The sequence below is a fragment of the Ursus americanus genome, chromosome 1, assembly GCF_024610735.1.
Source record: "Ursus americanus isolate L20-20 chromosome 1, mUrsAme1.1.p, whole genome shotgun sequence".
In the NCBI taxonomy this organism is placed as follows: Eukaryota; Metazoa; Chordata; class Mammalia; order Carnivora; family Ursidae; genus Ursus; species Ursus americanus.
Genome location: NC_142127.1, coordinates 79,266,254 through 79,289,014, shown reverse-complemented (window position 1 = coordinate 79,289,014; position 22,761 = coordinate 79,266,254). Strand labels below are relative to the sequence as shown.

Below are 22,761 nucleotides of genomic sequence, written 5' to 3'. Positions count from 1 at the left end.
CCTGACTCTATCTTTCAAAAACTCTTTTCTCCTGGAATCACCTCACACCAACTATTTCTGGACCCAGCTACTCTTTTCACTTTCAAATAAGAAGAGTCCACACTGGATATTTCTTACTCATCTTCCAACATGCCAGAATCTCAGAATTCTGAGAAACCCTAGTGATGTCATACACACACACACACACACACACACACACACACACACACAACTATTAAAACTAATAAATGGATTCAGCAAAGTTGCAGGCTACAAAATTAACACACAAAAATTAGCTTCATTTTTATACACGAACAATGCAAAATCCTACAAGGATATTAAGAAAACAGCTCCATTAGGGCACGTGTTGCATGGTGCACTGGGTGTTATACACAACTAATGAATCATCGAGCCTTACATCGGAAACCGGGGATGTACTGTATGGTGACTAACATAATATAATAAAAAATCATTAAAAAAAAAAGTCCCTTGAGACCAGGGGAAAAAAAAAAAGAAAAGAAAAGAAAACAGCTCCATTTACAACAGCATTAAAAAGAATAAATATTTAGGAATAAATTTAACCAAGGAGGTGAAAAAACTTGGACACTGAAAACTACAAAGCACCAATGAAAGAAATAAAATAAAACACAAATAAATGGAAAAACACCCTGGGTCCATGGATTAGAAGACTCAATATTATTAAGACGTCAATATGACCCAAAGCAATCTACAGATTCAGTGGAATCTCCATCAAAATCCCAATGACGGTTTTTGCAGAAATTAAAAATCCATCTTAAAATTCATATGGAATCTCAGGGGGACCCTGAATAGCCAAAACAATCTTGAAAAAAATTCATCAAGCTACAGTCATCAAAATAGAGTGGTAATGACATAAAGATAGACATATAGACCAATGCACTAAAGAGCCCAGAAATAAATTCTCACATATAAGATCGAATGGTTTTTGAGGGTGCCAAGACCATTCAATGGGGAAAAGACAGTCTTTCCAGCAAATGGTGATGGGAAAACTAGATATCCACATGTAAAAAATGAACTTAGACCCTTAACTTATCCACGTGCAAATATTAACTAAAAATGAATCAAAGGCCTAAATGTAAGAGCTAAAACTATAAACCACTTAGAAGAAAAGACAGGGGAAAAGCTTAATGACATTGGATTTTGCAATGATTTCTTGGATATAACACAGAAAGCAGAGGCAACAACAACAACAACAAAATAATTTAAACTTCATCAAAATTTTTTTTTAAAGATTTTATTTATTTATACGACAGAGATAGAGACAGCCAGCGAGAGAGGGAACACAAGCAGGGGGAGTGGGAGAGGAAGAAGCAGGCTCCTAGCGGAGGAGCCTGATGTGGGGCTCGATCCCTTAACGCCAGGATCACGCCCTGAGCCGAAGGCAGACGCTTAACCACTGTGCCACCCAGGCGCCCCTAAACTTCATCGAAATTAAAAACTTTTGTGCATTCAAGTACACTATCAATAGAAAGCTCAACTCATGGAATAAGAGAAAATATATCCGATGAGAAATTGATATCCGGGATATATAAAGAACTCCTGCAACTCGTCAACAAAAAAAACCCAAACAACCCAATTAAGAAATGGGCAAAGGACTGAACAGACATTTCTCCAAAGAAGATATACCAATAGCCAATAAGCAAATGAAAGAGTGCTCCACGTCATTAATCATCAGAAAAATGCAAATAAAAACTACTATGAGATACCCCTTTATACCCATTAGGATGAAAATGGCTGATATCAAAAAGAAAACAAACAGGAACAAGTGTTGGCACAGATGTGAAAAACTGGAACTTCGTGCGTTGCTGGGAGGACTGTAAAACAATGCAGCTGCCGTGCAACACGTTGTGGTGATTCCTCAAAAACAATTAAAAATAGAATTACCGTGAGCTCCAGCAATTCCATTTCTGGGTGTAAACACAAAAGAACTGAAAGCAGGGATTCAAAAAGGTATTTGCACATCCACGTTCCTAGCATCATGCACAACAGCCAAAAGATGGAACATTCCAAGTATCCACCAACAGATGATGGAATAAACAAAATGTGGTAAATACATACAAAGGAATATTATTCAGTCTTAAAACAGAAGGAAATTCTGATATATGGCATACAACATGGATGAACCTTAAAGACATTATGTTAAGTGAAATAAGCCAGTCACAAAAGGACAAATACTGTGTGATTTTACTTCTCTAAGGTACCTGGGATAGTCAAATTCACAGAGAGGAAAAGTAGAAAGGTAGTTGCCAGGGGCTGGGGAAAGGAGGGAGTGGGGAATGAGTATTTAATGGGGACAGAGTTACAGCGGAAAAGATGAAAACATTCAGGAGATGGATGGTGGTATCGGTAGGCAATAACATGAATCTGCTTAATGCCACAGAAATATACACCTAAAATAGTTAAAATGGTTCACTGTTTTTAGCCATAATTTGTAAGAGAAAGGGAATCAGTATGTGAACTCTTCTTGGTTAAAGGCAGTTAAAATGCAAAGCCCAAAATTCTACTTTCTGGTCATAGCATGTTTAGTAATATCCGAACATCAAAAAACAAAACAAAACAAAAACAAAAACCAGAATTGTATTTCTGATATTTTCACCTGTTTAAATGTTTCTGGTTGGGAGGTCTACATACTATTCCATTTGACATGGTTTTATAATTATTACATTTCATTCCAAAGCCAGAAAACTCTCAATCGCAGATGAAAGTATTTCTTGGGTTCTGTTTTGTTTGGGGACTTGGGGAGCAAGGACAAGGAGGAGAAGTATGTGGATGTTCATCTAATTGGGATATTCCTTAGGGAAATTATCATACAAATCTATGCTATTTATAGTATTTGGCGCCACACCACACCCACCTTGGTAATTAGCTCCACAAGGAAAACAGTGCACCTTACAACAAAATGCCTGATTGTAAGCCTTCCCCAGAGAGCCCTGATTGTTGGCAGAGGGTTAGGGAAGACCCGTCCATCCCTTGGTGTACAGACACCATGCTGACATACTACTGGTGGCTTAGAGGACTGTAGCCCTAAGACAGCGCACCACATCTTTCAGTATTTACTCCTGCCTAAGTATGCCCCTCTCAGTGGAGGTGATTCAGTCAAGGTCACCTGTAGCCATAAAACCAGGGAGACCCTGCGTGTCATCCCCCCACAAATGTCCTCACAATTACTTCTAAGCCCCCTTCTTTTTGAATAAAACAATCTTTTATTCATAAAAGAGCAGTTCAGAGCTTGGATTGCCTGAGCCTCTACTTAGTGATCGATGGGTAACATTTACTGAGTCTTCCCCACATGCCAGGTAGTGCACCAACCGCTTTACATGGGCATCCCATGTCAGCCAGGCAGAGCCTCCGGGGTCAGCGCTATCATCACGTCCATGTTATTGATAAGAAAACTGGAGCTTCAGGGTAGCTGGTATTAGCAGATGTGACCCCTGACTCCCCAACCATTCTTCCCCCACTGCGTTACAAACAAGTTAGTAAAGACAGTCAATATCTGACATTCTAAACAGCCTAGCACAAATCATATTTATCCCACAAATAAATGCCTACACTGTATCATTAAAGTGCCAATTTCCCTGCTTTGCACTGAAATAACATCATGTCTGTGTAGGAACACTGGTTATCACATGCTGACAAAAAGTTTAAATTGGATGTTAGTAAAAAATAGAGGGTAAGTGAACCAGTTCTTATTAAATTCAACTTGTTTCAAAGACCTATTTCTTCAGGCTGCAGACTCCTATGTTAGAGAATATTTTTCCAAAAAAGAAAAGTTTTTCTAGAATGGTCAACTGTCTAACTTATAATTTGGGAACACCAAACATGAACACCCTTGGTTCAGTTAACAAGGAAGAAGGACATCTGAGAGAGGAAAACAAAAAGGAAGTGTAACAAGAAAAGGTAAGAGGAGGGGTGCCTGGGTGGCTCAGACATTAAGCATCTGCCTTCGGCTCTGGTCATAATCCCAGGGTCCTGGGATCAAGCACCGCATCGGGCTCCCTGTTGGGCGGGAAGCCTGCTTCTCTCTCTCACACTCCCCTTGCTTGTGTTCCCTCTCTCACTGTCTCTCTCAGTCAAATAAATAAATAAAATCTTGAAAGAAAGAAAGAAAGAAAGAAAGAAAGAAAGAAAGAAAGAAAGAAAGAAAGAAAGAAGGAAGAAAAGGTAAGCAGATAAGCAAAATGCTGTAAAAATGTCAGGATTTTAAACAAGTTCTCATCTAGGAGGGAACAAAAAGACAAAAAACAAAAATTGGTTACAGAAGAAGGCCAGGGTATGTGTGATTGTGTACTATGTGTAATTAGTTCACAGATCCTTTTCATAGAGAGGAAAGCTGTCTAAAAGGGACAGAAACTTCCCTATTCAACCCATGAAGATGGTGAGATAAAAGAATAAGAGACTGGAAGTTCAGGTCCTTCTGGTCATACCAACAATTCCCAAGACCCGGAGCAACTGACCTGACCTTGGTGTTCTCATCCAGAACACGGAAATAATAATCATTAATAATATAACCTGTTTTGCTGCTGTGAGGACCATGTGAGACAATGGATATGAAAATGCCTTGATAAAACTGTTTAGATTCACTACAAAGGTAATATATTATCTTTGCTATTCCCAGTGTATTGCAGAATGAGTTGCAAGTTGATGTAATGCATTCTACTTAGCTGAAACAGTAAAGAGCAAGAAGACACATGGAAGATGAGGACTCCCCTAAGTGTTGATTGATTTATATTATTAATGAGCCCATCTGCAAGAGTCAAAAATCAATTTACTCATGGCCCTGGAATATTTTTTTATGAAACGCCTTTAGGTGCACTTAGATTTGACTTCTAAAATTAATCTTCGGCCCCACTGAGGGCAGAAGGAATGATCCAGGAGCATGTGATTTTCCTGTTCTCACTACCTACGTAGGGCTAAAAATGGACTGGGATGGTTCCCTCAGATGGACACACCATGTAGATAAGAAAGAAGTGAATGTCCTCAACTATATAATAATAGAGAAAAATTAAAGAGCAGTAGAGGGTGTCTGGGTGGCTCAGTGGATCAAGCATATCTGACCATTGATTTCGGCTGAGGTCATGATCACAGGGTTATGAGATTGAGCCGCGTGTGGGGCTCTGAGCTGGGTGTGGAGCCTGCTTTCTTAAGCTTGATTCTCTCTCTCCCTCTCCCTCTGTCCCTCCCCCCCCCCCACTGTGTGCGTGTGCTCACTCTCTCCCTCTCTCTCTCTCTAAAATAAATAAATAAAAATTTTAAAAGAAAAATGTAGTCGTTAGTTATATGGTCCTATTTATACTTCCGTTCATTGGTTTCTTTGAACTTGACTCTGTAATTAGTGTCTATCAGTAGAGGAGACTTATTTGAATTTCCATCCTTCTCATTTTTAAACAGAAAACATTTAGTGTTGTTAGGTCTTGTTAACAAATAAATATCTTTCACAACAGAATTGAAAGTAGACCTTGAATTCATTAATTTGTAATGTTCCAGATGGGGAAAGTAGCCTTTGTCTACTCTAGCCAAAGGAAGTACCTATATAAAAATAAACAAACAAACAAACAAACCTTATTTGGAGCATCGAGCCAATTTACAGGTTTGGCTCTGCCCCCGAATGGGTGTCCCGTGATGGAGAATGTACCTTTCATGTTACTCTCTAAAAAGCAAAAATATCCTAATTTGCTGTGAATGAACATGATTGTTCTTAACTTCTCATTATTCTGAGTAAAACATGGTAACTGGATCTGTCCTTTTTATAACAGAGTCCCTAGCATTAGCTTTGATTAAAATTGTACCGAATTTATATAAATTCTAAACACAAAGCCTCCTCTGTAAAACTACAAAATTCAGATGCTGAGTGGATTTTGAATGAATGAATTATGTGAATGAATGAGTCTTTCATAAGGTTAAAGGGTACCCACGTCACTCATGAACTGAAACTTGTGTGAATAAAGCCTTATGACTACGTACATTTTGGAGAGGAATAAAAACGTTTTTATTCAGAAAAACATACTCTAGGAACAATTCACTACTCGGATCTTAAAGATGGAAAAGACAGGATTTTCGAAAGCAGGAATTCAACAGTATTTGAACCTAAAACAAAAGCCTGAGAACACATTACTGGCAGATTCAGTTGTTGTCACCGATCACAAGGATTTTCCCTCACTGGCCCTGGAGTTTGGACAGGTAGAAGGGGACCATCCAGACAAAACCACCTCCTGCCATGGGCTGACCTTTGCGTAAACGGGCCTGGAAGAATGCCCAAGGACTGCAGCACAGCGACCGTGTATACAGTATACAGAAGGCCAGCTCCCCTCCAGAATGCTTCGCATTCTCTCCTTCCCTGCGCAAGTAAAATTCACCGAGCTAAAATCATGCTTGTTGCATGTGGGTAAAAGGAGTCACGGGATGAAGTCAGTATTCCGAGATCCATCTGTCAGCAGTGGGACTGACGGACTGACAGAGAGAGACAAGAGGCAATGACAAGAACACAATACAGAGCGAGGAGGAGGAATGTATTCAAGGGAGAAACGTCAAGACTTAATAAGTGACTATTTATAGACCGAAGATGAAGGAGAGAAAAGAGTCAAAGATGACTCCCCGGGTTCGCTGTCAGATGGCTAGAAAAACAGCCACACCACCGAGGAAAGCGAGGACGGCGCTCGGCTAGCTCTCCTCCTGCCTGACCAGACTCTCGGACTGGGTGAGGCCACCACGCTGGGGCAACTGCGTCGGGCAATGACATGGTCCTGGATTATTTTCTAACTGGCTCCAGAGAGAACGACAGCGGCCCAATCTGTTAACAAAACCTGAGAACAAGTGAAGACAGGATGACACCAGTAGTTACATAGTTAGCAGGAATGAGTCAAGCCCTGCGCAGAAAGAGCAGGAAGCAGTCCACAGACACACGCACTGAAGCAAGACTTGGGTCGTACAGCTCAGCTCAGACTGCTGACGAGCCGGTGCCATCACATCAGTCCAGGGTGAAGTGACCGAATACGGTCCAGACTTCACGGGACAGAAGAGTCAAAGAAACACCCCTAGGGGCCAGGCAAGGAACAGAAACGAGGAAGGCTGAGTGTGCGGTAAAGGAGGGGCGGGGGACTGAAGTCAGCAGGGGAGGAGTGACGGCAGGTGGGTTACTCCCACCCACGACAATACGCCCAATCTTCCGATTCTTCAAGGGAATCATCACACTCACCATCTTCTAACAGATACGTTATTTCATCCTCAAGCACTTGTCAGTGCCTGACATCTTTGTCATTGTCGCTGGTGTCGCTCTTGCTGTGTTTACGGTCTGTCTCCACCCGGGAGGTAAGAGAAGGTAAGTTCCCTAAGGAGCCACAGAACTGACACTTCATCAACATTCAACTAATAATGTGCTCACCTCCTGACTTCTCGGGGCTTCACCCTCTGATGCAGAATATCCAAACCCCTTAGCTCTTCACACTCTTCACAGCTTTGCACACTCACCACCACCACTCCCACGGACCTTATTCTCTCTCCCACGTGGGCTTTGCAAAGGATAAGACCTGGGTTTAAATCCTGGCTTTGTCTGCCACTGACCAGCTGTTTGTCCTTTCTGAAGGCACTAACTATAAATCTCAACTGCCACATCTACAAACATGCACATTACTGGGTTTCTAGAGGACTTCGTTTGTTTGTTTGTTTGTTTGTTTGTTTGTTTATTTATTTATTTATTTATTTTCCGGAGTGTGTGAGGGGAATGGGAGGGGCAAGGCAGAGGGAGAGACTTTAAGGAGGCTCCACACTCAGTGCAGAGCCCAATGTGGGGCTCGATCTCACAACCCTGAGATCATGACTTGGGCCAAAATCGAGAGTCAGACGCTTAACCGACTGAGCCACCCAGGCACCCCTAGTTTGTTTGCTTGTTTGTTTTTAATTGACACTAATGCCCAATTCTTTTAAATTTTCCAGCCTTGGTAACTCCCCATTGCCCCTCAGCAGGCCGGAGGCTTTGCCTGTTGACTCTGGAGGTCTCCTTCCCCTCCTTCACCCTCCACCCCCTCTCCACCTCCCGAAAAATTACCTCCTAACCGCTCCTTAGGGCCAGCTCAATTGTTTCTTCCTCCGTGACATTTTCTTTGACTTTCGTGGGAGCCCACAGATTTTTGTTCTTACAACTACCAACTGCACTGACGTGAACCACACACCACCAATTGCCTTGTTTCTGATGCCTATTCAATTATGAGCAAGGGAAAGGACTCAGTAATACTCTTCACCACTTTTCCCAGAGTCTAGCGCAGTGCCTGATTCAAAAGGCATTCAATAAATGTTTGCTGAACCACACAGAACTAATGTCCAAAAGACGTAAATCTGATTTATCAGAAACTATATGGGTGGACACACCTCTTGTTCCACCATTGGGAATTAACCCATGCCAAAAGAAAAAAAAAAATTATCACATAGTCAGCTCTTGATTATCCACATTAATGGCTAATAGTGGGTGACAGTGACAGGGATGATCTAAGAATTGTCGATACAGGTATTTTCACTATTTTAGGTAATGTAAACTATACAGTGTGATTTATGCAGCACTAAAAACTCAAGATCAAAATTATTTCTCCTACTGATCTGTCACTGTGCCAAAAATTCTCAACAGTAACTTGAGGCTCTTTTGAATTGTCAATTTGATTATAACACAAAATTTCACAGAAAGCACTATGCTCTTTAGATCATATGAGTTTTCAATCATCAATTCATTCAACAGCTTTTCACTAACAGCCTACTATATCTCAGGCATTACAAGTAAACCATTACAAGCCTGAATTCTATACGCTACAATTTTGTAATGACTGCTATGGAACACCTGGAAAACCTGGAAAGAAAGTTGAGGCCAATATAAAAGTTTGTATTACCATATAACCATATAATCACCACTCTATCAATTCTGAGAAAGGACCCTTAACTCTTTTGGCTGCCTTACACGAAGAACAAGGGGGCAGCTGGATGGTCAGGAAATGTGGAACCAGCCTTGTTCTGACATAGAGTAGGATGCAGTAATAATCATCATGCTCTAAATTTATTTAAATGTCCCTCTTCTCTCCCTTCAGTCTGGGGGTACAGGGTAGATCTAATGAAGAAAACAACTTTTGTTTTTCCTGAATTGCTGCCAGGCATTTACAGTGTGATAACCCTGCTCGCACCCAGAGTCTGGACATTTAAATAAGGACTTGAATGTAGGATTTGCAAATTGGCGATGAGGATGGGATTGTAGGCAATTTGTACCCTCCCCCACACACAAACAATGCCACTGAGCTGCAAATGGCTGACTAATTTCCTCTCCCAGACTGCTCAGTCTCTCTGGGAAGGAAGCACTCCTTGCTAGTGGTCTGTGCTGTTGCTTTGTGCTGTTGCGCCTGCCAGGTATTGCCTCCAATCTCTGGCCTAAGTTGTCAGCGCTGTAAAAGATCAGACTCCCCTGTACAGACCAACAAGCAGGACTCAGTCTGAGGTGGGCAAGTTGCCCAACAGTCTCTAAATAAGACCTGCAGGGTATCGGGTCTGGAGACAACTGGCTATAATTATGTGCAGAAAGTTCCAGCATTGAGCCAAGGTGAGAAAACTAAGGATGACAGGGTTCTGCCTCTTTCCCTCAGGCAGGAACCAAGGGCCAAGGAGAGACCAAGGAGAGATTCCCTAGATCAGTGCCTGAAGGGGGAGTCTGGATGCTGGGCCTACTGCATCAGTGATCAGGACCAGGTGCTGAGCTTGGGAAACCAGCCCTGTCCCGTGACAACTCTAAGAGGGGCATCATGGCACCCAAGTGGGCAAACACTGCTGAGGCAGGCTGCTTCTACGTTGTTGCATTCCTTGCTGCCGTCACAGATTGTCCCCCAACTCCATGGGATATCAGAAGTCCCACCCCTGCCATGGTGCCGCAAAACAAATTCTTAATAAAAGCAGGGCCCCCAAGCACATGGTGCCAGCTCTTTCTAAGTTCCCAGAGGATGTCAAAAAACTACCAGGTATTTGTAAGACCCCGGCTTGAATGGCTTAGGCTTTACTTAACACGGCGGCATACTTACATGCCTAATCTCTAGTGCTACGTTCTTGGGGCTTGGGGGCTTTCCCAAATACACTGGCTAATATTATACTAGTGGAGGAGGACCCCAACCCCTTGGAAGTTGACTGGGACACCCTAGAAAAGGAGGCAGCAGCTTATGAGCCGGGGAAGAGACCACCTCTGTCTCAGGCATCTCCTGCTACTACCCATCAAGCCAAAACCCCCAAGAACGACCAGCATGAATGCAAAACAGAGATGCCTAACTATACCATGATACAAATGCAACATTTTCTAGAAAAATATGTCCAAAGAGAGGGGAAGAAGGGCACTGATTGGCTCTCATGAGTCTTTGGAATTGGCTTCAAGCTTTTGCTTACAGCAGCTGAGATGCACAAGCTGGTTAGACTAGCCAAAGACCCCAAAATTCATAATTTGTTTCAAAATCCCATGGTATCCAGGGCCCATTTTATTAGAGGAGCCCCCTTGAAGGAGTGCCCAGATTTGTCACCACAACAAGGGCACTCCCAAATGCATCAAGCCACCAGGAGAGGAGAGGAGATGCAAAAGAAATACAAAAGGGGGTGGACTCTGAGAAAGAGACCACTGCACACCTCCAGAGGCCACAGGGATAAGGAGGACGACACTCTGCCTCTCCTGACTTGGATGTTTATGGCTTGGCACTAGGCCCATCAGTCTGTCTGTCACATTATTACCAAGCGAGTCTGGGCTCACTGTGAGTGGACAACTCCAGATAAAGTGCACCTCCTCTGAAGTAAAATTGAGATGGCTCAATGGACAGATACTTTTGCTGAGCATCAGGCCCCCACAGACCCCTGACCATTCCTAACCCAGAGGAGATGCCCTTGGAGCCAGAATCTAAGTTCTTCTTAAAGGGCATTCTTCTTAATTATAAGGCCATGCTGTTACAACTCATAAAAATGTCAGACACAAGACAACAAGCTTTAGACTGCATCAGTGTTGTAGCTAGACATGAAAATGAGTGTTCCCGAAGTCCTGATCTCATTTGCTGGTAAAGGCAAATGGAACCCACTGCCCCCTCAGCCAGGACCCAGTGGAGGGGCCCTAGGGAATTTGGGAGTTTCTAGGCCCCTCTTCAGTCCCTACTGACAGGTGGTGCCTTGACCCAGCTCCCTCCCTCACGAGATCACCAAGAGGCCTCACTGCATCAGCAACTCTGGAGATCTGGGGTCCCTAATGACCTAATCTCTGGACAGCCCAAAAACAAGTTAGAAGCCTTTGCTCAGGCACCGAGGGCACCTCAAGGGACCGCCAGCTGCCCCCCACAAACCCCACCAAGGACAGATGCCATCACCTCTTGGAGCACGCCAGCCCCAGTAGTAGGATCTGGGATCCCATATCCTCATCTCTGAGATGGGCTGCCAATGCCCCGGCCCTAGGCACCCAGCAGTACGCTGAACTTATCCCTCCTCTGATAACTTCTCTAATTATCTCTAGATAATTAGACCCCCTTAGAACAATTATCTCTAATTGTGACACACATAATAGACAACATTTTACTAATCTCACTGACACTGGAACCCAAATTACAGTGCTGCCCAGGAACCCCTCCAAACATAAGCCAGGGGAATCCTTTAAATTACAAGGCATAACAGCAGAGTAGAAGGCATTCAATTTCCACTGGATGCCACTACTGGAACAATCTTTATGAAAAATCTGTTAGCACTGAAGGCCCCTTTGGCCCTACCCTTTCCCGTTACAGGTACGTTTGCCTTGACATGCCATTGTGCCAACTGGAACAAACCCAAATTCCTGAGTTTTCTAGTGGGAGCAGTACATTGGGAGCCAATATGACTGCCAGCTTCTGAATAAGAGGGTAAATAACCCCCAATTATCATTTGTGACAAAGGACCGAGGGACTGCAGTCTATAATGCATAATGTATTAAAGGAAGTCATTAAACACACCATTTCTCCTTTTGATTCTCCCATTTGGCTGATATTAAAGCCCATTACTAATGAGTAGCACCCTACAGTTGACCACCGAAATTTAAGTGCCTAGGCTCCCATTCCCAACATTTTCCAGTTGACAAGGACATTCAGAGGGCTCCAAGAGACTACTTTGCCATGATGGATCGAGCTAATATGTTCCATTCAGTATCAGTCACTGAGGAATCCCAATGGCAGTTCACCTTCACTTCTGAGGGCTCCCAATATACCTTCACCTGGCTGCCTATGGGCTCTCTTAACAGCCGGCTATTGCCCACAGGCTTTGACAGCAAGACCTGGAAACTCCTACAGTGGTCTACTTGTACCATGTGGTGCTGGACTGATGACCTTCTAATGTAGGGCCCCTGAGAGGATGGGGTGTGAGAGGCCTCAGCAAAACCGGTGACCCACCTACAACATAGGGTGGGCTACTACCCTACGTAAGATTCAAGAGCTAGCCACAACTATTTAATTTCTGAGTACTAATTGGTCCTTTAAAGGCTGGAAAATTCCACTCGTCGTTAAACATCGGTTGGTAACTGTTCAGCCCCCCACCATACTATGGCAAGCTCAACATGTCTTACCATATTTTGGAGACAACACATACTGTATTTATCCATCATTCTTAAACCTATTTATGCAATCACACGCAAATCCTCCACATTTCTTGGGGAGAAGCTCAACAATAGCCTTACAGCTGACACAAAGATCAATTCATCAGCTGACCCCCAGATCCCCATGGCTCCTCCTTCCAGGTTGAGGCACTGGCCACCAAGGATTATGCATCTTGGAGTCTACCTATGGACTAAACATGGCTCCTCCTGGCTGCCTTACAGGCTTCTGCACCACACAGCTGCCCTCCACAGCTGCCCACTACACCCCCTTAGAACATCAATTCTGGTCGCTTATTGGCTTTGTTAGCAATAGAGGCCTTCGCGGTAATGGAGCCCATTCTCCTGTGTACCCACCTTACCATTATGCCACGGACAAGGGATGCCTCCCAACGGTGGCTTGCCCAGCTACAAATGCCTCTCTGCTAAAACAGGAATGGTACCTTCAGGAACAGGCTAAACCTGATGTGACGGGTCTTTCCAAATTGCAGTCAGATATAGCTTTCCTGCTCCTCAGTCCCCTGTCCACAGACTGAAGAACTGATGGACAGTGTCTTCATTGCCTAAGTCTCTGGTAGCCCCTGGAAGAGCAGATGGAATGAGAAGGGGGACTGTGTATTTCCCCCATGGTAGCACCACCACCGTACCCAGTGGAAGCCACTGGAGAGCAGCAGTGTACCATCCTGCCAGTGGCACCATGCTTATCAAAGACGGCCAGTCGGGTCGGCTCAGCTCACTGAGCTTGTAGCAATACAATGGCTGTGCAGAGCGCCGCTGCCCATGACAAAACGTTTATCCATATTCTTACTGATTCGTGGGAGGTTGCTAACAGGATAGAGTACTGGTCAGGCCAATGGCAGCAGGACAATTTTCCCACTCAAGGCCATCCTATTTGGGCTGCCCCAATTTGAAGGGACACTGGCCAGGCACTTACACAGTTAAGGTTACCCACCTTTCAGCACATTCAAAGGCTACCACTCCAGAGACTGTATTTCACTGCAAGGGGCAACCCTGGCACAAATCCACGTCACCACCAATTGGGGCTCTCGGCCACCAATTCTTGACCAAAGCTTCTGCCACTTCACCCACCACCAGCACCAAACCATAACCCACTTCTGGCCCCCCCCCACACATGCATCAATCCTTGGCTCCACCATCCTGACCTTTCTTAGTCACCACTTCCCTGCTCTTTATTCCCTGGCCAAGTCGTCCCATAGCTCTTCGGGTCATGGCAGAGCTGCTGCCACAGTGACCTGGACGCACGACAGGGCATTCTGCTTGTTCTGAATTGCAGATTATGCTCCCAAACCAAACACTGCACGCTGTCCTGCCATGCTTCGGTTCTATGAGGGGACAGGTGGATTTCATAGGGCCACTTCCTCTGTCAGTGGGCACCATCCACTTCACAATGACATGTGCGGACCCCTTTAGTGACCTGTCGCTTGCTACACCCATCAGGAACACCTCTACAGAGCAGATAATCCCTTTTTTTCCTAAGTACATCCTATTCCCATTCGGCCCTGCAGACATCATTGACTCAGATCAAGGATCTCATTTTACTGCCCATGTAACACAGCGCTGGGCTAGCACTGGGCTCTCCTACAGGGCATCCAGTTGCTCCTTAAGTCACAAGGTAGTAATCGGACTCCTAAATGGACTTTCTGGCTGCCAGAGGCACTTACCACTTTAGACTCTAGGCCACATGGCCACAATGACCCTCATACCAACTGGGCTCACCGGGCCATGCTGCCTGTGATTGTGATCATGGGGGAACCTGATGCTTTCACCTTACAGGACGATATTATCTACATTTTCCCCAGCCGTTTTGAGTCCCTTTACAAACTTAAAATGTTGATCATCTCACCTTCCAATACTCATTGGCAACCTAATCAGAGACAAGTAGTTAGCAACGACCGCCTGGTCATAGTTAGTCCTGGCCCATTAGGAAAACACAGACCGACTGTGCTGCTCCTGAGCACACCTACCTGCTTGATATGTAAATTCCATCTGAAATGCCAATGAATAGTGACTTTAGTGGAGGGCTCATTTCTCCTACCCATCCTCCCCAAAGGTGGGGGAAATAATTGCACTGGGACCCACAGAAGGGATGGTGTGGAGCTCTAGAAGGGGAAGAGGGACTCAGGCTGGTTGACACCAGCAACATCAGAAGATGACAGCATGGCAATATGATTACACCACTTGGCCCTACCCCACTTTGGAGGAGGCTACCCATGAACTGTTGACCCACAATAAATCTTCACTATGGGGCAGGCAGTGGGCAGGTGCACAATGATAAAATACAGATGCTCACTGCTGCTGGCCTCACTCTGCGCTTTGTGTGCCATCTAGGTCATGGCGCTTCTCCTCCACCCAGAGAAGCAACACTAGAAAGTCACTGGACCATACAGCACTCACCCACAACCGCACCCCAGTGTGGGGGGACGCAAAAGTTGGAAGCCAGCCATTAGAGGGGCTGCACCCAAAAGCCTCCAGGTATCTAGCTTAAAGGCTCCAGTCTTGCTTACGTATTCACTGATATCCTGACCCCTGAGCACTGATCATTACATGGCCCTAATTTCACACCCAATTGGCTGATGGGCTTATGTAGCTCAGACCCACCTCTGCTAATATAGAGCCAAGCATTAAGTTTCTAGGAGCATATGACTAAGTTTTCTTTAAACCAAGCTACAAAAGGTGCCTCTAACCCTTACTATTTTTTAAAAAGATTTATTTACTTACTTATTGAGAGAGAGAGAGAGCATACATGAGCAGAAGGGGTAGAGGGAGAAGGAGAGAGAGAGAAAAGCAGACCATGCTGACTGCAGAGCCCAATGTGGGGCTTCATATCACCCCCTGAGATCACAACCTGAGCCAAAACCAAGAGTCGGACACTTAATTGACTGCACCACCCAGGTGCCTCTCCAACCCTTACTATTTATGCATGGAGACCTCCTTGGAGAACAGTACTGCCTAATTATTTGCAAGGTGCATCCCAAGGACCCCCAAAATTTACTAAGAATTTGTGATACCAGTAAATGCTCCCGACAGTTAAAGCAGACCCTAATCAGGGCATCCCAAATCTATGCAACCTTATTAGACCCCCGACCCTTCAATTCCTCTCTTGCGTAACCACCTGAAAGAGCCACCCTTCTCTGGGATGGCTTCCTCCATCTGTGACAATACCCAAGCCTACAACCTCATCGCAAACACTGCCTCTGCAACCTCCCACTGGAGCAGAGATGACACACCCAGAAAGACACAGTAGCTGATGAGGGCGAGCACTCCCCAGGACTTGGACGCTGAACCAGATGCCTGTTTATCTGAATTCCCTGCTGATGACCCCCTCGAGTGACATTTTGCACTTAACTATGTGTTTACCCCAGAGCCCCTTGCTTACTACTATGCCTGCTGCTCAGGTGTGAGGTGGTAGTCTGGCTGCCAAGTTGCTCTCCGCTGTGTCTTTGAGCTTGGGAAGACCAAGGTATGTGACCATCTCACAACCTTCCAGGGACCCCTTTAAACACGACTCAGATGCTTGCCCTCACCACACTCATTAGAATGGCCCACACTATGCATCCTCCTGGGAGTCTGTGACTTTCATTTCCATTGAGAGGACCCCTTCCTGGCTGCAGATCCTGCCACCACAACAGCAGCCCCCTCAACATCCTCTGGAAGGACCACACTTATAGGAGTCCTTCCCCACAGCCACCACTAGGAGCTTCCGTTCAAGCCTTAATATTTTTATAGCCTTATATTTTTATACAATGGACAGAAATCAAAGCTCCTTTTGGGGGACTGCTGTAACTTCGGGGCATGTCACTGGACTCCACAAACGCTATCTCCTACTAGTGGTCTAGCCAGCTGATTCACGGACTCTGCCCCCATTTGGCCAACAGAAGGCACCTCACCAGCTCCTGCAGCTTGTCCTGCAGCTCTCTGTGGCACTCAACTGCTCCCATGCAGGACACTTCGCAAGACGGTATGTGGCACCTGGCAGAAGCCCGCACACGCCCTTTGGAGTCCTCCATATCTCCCCAGGTACCAACACCATGTGGATGAAGACGAACTACACTTTATCCCTAGGAGCACAATCCCCATGGTCTTGGGCCTCAAGGCCCAGCCATTCAGGGGGAGCCTCAACTTATTTCAGGTACCTTGATCAAGCACTTGAGGTCCACTGTGGGTCCAGTGCCCTGAGGCATCTCACACATACGTGGTTCTCCATATGTGCACTTCTCCTTCCCTCGACTCCAATGCATTTGCGTCCCTGCTGGCCCCTGGGAAGTCCCGTCTGTCTATATCAGTACACTTTCGTCTCCCTGGGACTACCCTTACAAATCACTGGACTGAGCCCTCAATCTGTCTTTCTGCCCCCCCGACATCAAAATATGCAGCATTCACTCCCATTATGTTGGGCGCAGGCCTGGTACTATCCCTCGCAGGGACTGGGCAAGGCGCTGCTGCATCAGGCACCCAAAGGCAAATTATTAAGGCAAACACCGGCCCGTCAGCCACCCTGGCTGAACACACTGGGCTGCTATACCAAAGCCTAATCTTAACGCAGTGACAACATGATTCTTTAGCAGAGACGGTTTGGGATAACCGTTTAGCTTCAGATTACTTACTGGCCGAGGAAGGCGTATGTGCTATAAAGGGCACCACCTGCTCCATGTATATTAATAATTCTGGACATATTCAGAGGAACTTACGAAAGATGGCCCAACAGGTACAAGTGTTTCATAACCTCACCCAAGTCTGTAACCAAAGAACTACCTTAACCTTTACTTTCTTGGCTGGATCTCAACAAAAGAAGGGAATGGTTATGGACAGGACTTCAAACTTTCATTTGTCTACTGACATTGCTGACTGGCATTTTTGCTTTGCTCAAATGTTTCATGTGCTAAGTGACCAAAACTCTGACAGTGGTCTTTATTATCCACCATCCTGACAGTGCCTAGAATTTTCCCTAAAGATTAGTACCTAAGCATGGGGTCAATTGTGATGAGAAAAACAACTTTTTTTGCTGTTTCTGAGTTGCTGCCTGGGCATTTTACAGCATGATAACCCTGCTCACACCCACAGTCTGGACATTTAGATAAGACCTTGAGTTTAGGATTCCCACGCTAAGTTCCTGCTTCACTTTTCCCAGAGCACCCTTTAAAATAACCACTTAGGGGGCGCCTGGCTGGCTCAGTCGGTGGAGCATATGACTCTTGATCTCGGGGGTGGCGAGTTCAAGCCTCACACTGAGTGTAGAAATTACTTAAAAATAAAAATCTTCAGGGGCGTCGCAGTGGCTCAGTCAGTTGGGCACCCAACTCTTGGTTTCGGCTCAGGTCATGATCTCAGGGTCGTGAGATCGAGCCCCATGCTCGATCAGGGAGTCTCCTTGAGATTCTCTCTCCCTCTCCCTCTCCCTTTGCCCCTCATGCTCATTCAGTCTCTCTCTCTAAAATAAGTATCTTTTTTGTAATAAATAAATAAACAAATAAATAAATAAATAGCTTTAAAATAGCCACTTAGGAGGTAAGCCCTCGAAAAGTTAGTAACCTCGGCCTCAACCACCTTGTAAGTAGTAGGTGTTTGCTGCTCTGCTCTCTATCTCCTGCTCATCCATGACCTGGGATGGAGGACTGCACAGGTGCCAGGGGGGCTACCTGCCAATCCCTATGCGGGTGGCTTGTGCCCCCTCACCCGCAGGTCATATCCTGCATATTCTCAGTCCCACACACCAGCTCTGGCTCCCCACCAACAGTAGGGAAGGTCTGTGTGCACGCCAACTAAAGTCAGAGGAGATGACTTTCATCTTTCCTAGTCCCTGTGCTATGTATAGCGTGCCTCTTCCAACCCATCCCAACAAGAACAGGAAAGACTCCAAAGGGAGTAGCATGCAGAGCAAGTAATTTTTGACTAAAGGAAAGTTGCAGGAAAAGGTTTGAGGGGGAGAGACTCTACCATCCTAAAATATGCTTCTTTGGCATAAGGATTATTTTAGGCTGATTATTTCTAAGAAACAGCAGACAGAGGACAAGTTCTGAAAACAGGAGTAGAAGTCCTTCTGTAAGAGTCATTTACATTTTATAAGAAATCTCCGTTTGTAAGGGTCTCTCTCTCTTTCTCTTTCTCTCTCTCTCTCTCTCTCTCTCTCTCTCTCGCGCGTGCACTCTCTCTCCCTCTCTCTGTATCAGGAAGACAATGATTCTAAATCTCTAGGAACTCTCATCAACAGAGAAGGCAAAGACTTACCCTACCGTTGTTTATTCTGCTTTTCCTGACAGCCTCCCACAACTGGCTCCCCACCTCCCACCCCAGCATCTTTTGTCTTTAGCTGGAAGTGTTCTCTAAAGTAGTGACTTGGGCCATTCTGGAGAGATACTCAGTTTTCCTGGGTCTCACCCATGTACCCAGGAGATACACATGTTATAAAACTTCTGTTTGTTTTCCTCCTGTTCATCTGTCTTTTATTGCAGGGTGTGGTTCAGCCAAGAATTTAGAAGGGTAGAGGGACAATTATTTTTCCTCCCCTACAGGTTCATTAACTTTCTTAGAAACAAACTATCACAGGATTATCTCAGAATGGATGAATGAATGAGTAAATGAATAAATGAATAAATCTAAATTGTTTCACCCTCTTTTTAAATGTATGGCCCATTTCATTAATACATTGCATTAGTAGTTCAAAAATGCTTATGCCCAGTGATCATATATTTCCATTTTTGCTTGTAAAAACCTCTACACGTAAAAAAGACAAGTCTTGGTAACAAAGCAAAACTAAATTTTTCCATTTCATATCCTGATACGTCTACAAAATGGTAAACTGACTTCCTAGCAAGTAAGAAAAAATTTTACAATAATTCATCAGAAAATAAAACTCTATGAAGAAACTTGAATTGGAGTAAGCACCAAAACTCAAGGAACATAACCATTTAGATCTTAGGTGACCACATTCCCCATCTGCTCTGGACCATCTTGGCTTATGCCTATTATCCTAGCATGATTATTAAGCATGCTCACTGTCACTCTCAAAAAATGGCAATTTGGACAATAAGTTAAACATCATCCTATCTGGAGATAAAAAGGTTCCTAGACAATCTCTGACAAAGAGAACTTTCAGGTTTTCAGAAACACTGGTATTACAGAGGTGCTCTGCACAATCTGTTTTTAAACTCACAAATTTTGGAAGAGTTAATAACATTTTCACTTTCACAGTTGTAAAGTAATAAGGACTGATCAACACTGAATGTTTATGAAATAAATACGACGCCCTGCCTTGCAACCTATATCTGGGAACTTCCCTCTCCACCTCTACTCCCAATCTAAGGATCCATGAGAATGGCACAGTGATTCAGCATTTCTAAGGCATTCATTAAAATGTGCTTGAGTGCAATGAAATCAGGAGAGAAAAAAAGGTACCTCATACATAGATATTAAAATCAAAACTTCTTTTATAAAAGCAAAAATGATGAAATTCTATAGATTCTCTCTTACTGAAACATTTGTAAAGCAGCCGAACTGACAAATATCTCTCATCACTATTATTAGGCAAGTCATCTTAAAATACAGCAGAAAACATATGGCACACTTTTTGTCAACTAGTCCAAGAGGGGCTTAAAAACAGAAATAAAAGGGAAATCACAGAACACAAAGGGAAATTTCAGGGAATCCACGCCACAAAACACTGTTTATACCTATGTGGGGGCACCTTTTAGAATCTTGTTTATCTCATTTTTGTGTCTCCTGGGGGACAGACCATGTCTTGTTCAGCCTTGTACCCCTTATCTCTTATCTCTGAATCTTTAGCCTACTCCTTTGCACAAGAGAAATGTACAACAATTGTTTGTTCAATTAAACTCATAAGAAAAAGGAGAAAAATGCTCTCAAATATAATTTCCATGTAAGCATTTTCTTCTAAGATAAAAGAACAGCCTCCCTCCCCCCACCATGGGGGGTGGAAAAGGAGAAGAATCATTCCAACGGCAAGTATGTGTTCCATAGTGAGAAATCTATACGAGTGGCAGGAGAAAGTTTAACAAACCTTGTTATCATAAAAATTAAGATATAGAGTAGCCAAACCACGTCCCACCCAACAAAACCACCTAACATTGGACCACAAGACAAGCATCAGCCATTGCCACCAAAACTTGTTATAAAAATATTCCACTGAGATTTTTTTTTTTTTTAATCTCAGCTCGGGAGGGCTTGAGCATTCTTTGAAATGGGCTTTAAGGCAGTTTTTGGTTTGGTTTGGTTTGGTTTGGTTTGGTTTGGTTTGGTTTTTTATGCCTCCAGCACCCTATGCAAAGGCACTGGAGTTTGAGAACTTGCCACTCAGCCCTAGAAGATCTCCTTAATTAGGAAAGCCATAAAATGGGTCCCAATGCATTTATCAAGAGGGTCTTGGATTCTTCTTCCTTAAAGTCACCACTCACTCCTCCTATCAACATGACAAATGGGCAGACAGGATCCAGGAGTCAACCCATGAAGTTATATAGGAGCAGATGTCGTAGGTGGGTAACAGCCACTTCATAAGACTGTGAAACAAAATTAACTGCTCCAAGAATAGTCAATACAAAGGAAGCATATTCTCAGAAACCTGACTTGTAAAAAGTAATAAAAATGAAATGTTCAGGCTTCTTGAAGTTGATATTAGATGTTTCATAATCTTGGGAAAGACACTCAAAAGTCTTAAATTTCTAACTCCCCATTTGTAAAATGGGAGTAAATACCATTACAACTTAACTACACTTTAGAAAACTAATAAAAACAATGATAGAAACCACTGATATTTTTCTTAAATTCTAGGTGTTAGACAGTTACTACTTTTCTCCATTGGACAGGTATAGTCCAGAGCAAAATACTTGACATACAGGCTCTATTCTCTCTCCTGACAAAGAGCAGAGACACTGACCCATTGTGTAAATCTGCTTGGCATCCAAAATATGACTAACTCAAATAAAGAACAGTAAGCAAGAAAAAAAGATCCTTCAAACTCTTTGAACATTAAGCCCCTTCATCTTCTGTTGAATGCCTTTTTAAAAATCAGTGCCACTTTCTGAACCAGCATGAAAGTAAAGCAACCACTCACCACGAATGCGGATAAAGTCTTGAAAGACTATGCTGGCCCACACTGGTCTCTACATTGTACAGTTTGTTTATATTTGCCATAATCTTTTAAAATACCAAATTGTTTGCCTACTGAAAACACATCAGAAAAGAAGTATTCTTTCCTATTGATCAATTAAAGAAATTTAAAATTATATTTAAACACTCAATTTCTAAGTGAAAAACTGATAGGGAATCTGCAAAGAGCCTGTTATAGCAATCTTGTGTGTGCAGCCTGAAAGCATTTTTCACCATGGGAGGTAGAACCCTGCACCCTTATATAAAGCCTCGCAGATATAAGTCAGGACCATAAACATGCTCACTTGACGCCTGTTCAGTGCCCAATGCACCTGAAAGATACCTGGACCACATTCCAGCTATGAATTTAAAAAGCCATAAGAAAATTCAAGTTCCACATTAGAGCCAGAGAGAAAAAAAATAAACAGCAATCCTATCTCAGGAGATCCCAGGTTTACTTCCTCCAGTTTCTCCCCTATCATAATATTAATTGATTTACTAATAAAATGCTGCAGCAACATTTGTGACATCAGAGTCTGGCAGAAAATCAAATCAAAGGAAAACTTCACAGCAGCTACTTTTGCATGCCCAGACCCATGCCTACCTTGTTATGTTTTTGCTGGTGCCTTGCCTTTGTGTCAAGAACATGATAAGGGCTTTCTGAGTCCTGGTTGATGTAATAGATGAGTCTTGAAGGCAGAGTGATTTCTTTCTGCATTGCATTGCTGTAACTGATATTACTGCTGCTATTCTGTTGCAATGTGTTGTCTTCATCTGCCAGGACTCCCAAATTTTTTTCTGCAGTTTCATTCCAATGGGGAACTGGAGGGGAGAAGGAGTGCACAAAGATACACAAATACACACATATACCCTATAAACACATAAATACTACAATGTGTTTTTCCATTAATTGCAAAAACAAACTTTTCTAGGTCTAAGCAGGTAAGAAGTAGAGACACAGCAAAGCAAGTTATCGCATCAGTGAAATGGCCTGGATAGGTTAACAGCCAATGAGGCTTATACAATAA

The 22,761-nt window shown here is 43.9% G+C and overlaps 1 protein-coding gene across 2 annotated transcripts in view; it reads right to left on the bottom strand.

Annotated features, from left to right (window-relative positions):
- ADAM23 (ADAM metallopeptidase domain 23) overlaps positions 1-22,761 on the bottom strand; it is a 251,687-nt gene that overhangs the window by 145,395 nt on the left and 83,531 nt on the right. The window contains exon 2 of one of the 2 annotated variants that reach the window (XM_045806585.2): positions 22,338-22,555. The exons of the other annotated variant lie outside the window; for it this stretch is intronic. Coding sequence (XP_045662541.1) covers positions 22,338-22,555 — 218 coding nt within the window. The remainder of the gene's footprint in view (positions 1-22,337; positions 22,556-22,761) is intronic. 2 annotated transcript variants of the gene reach the window in all.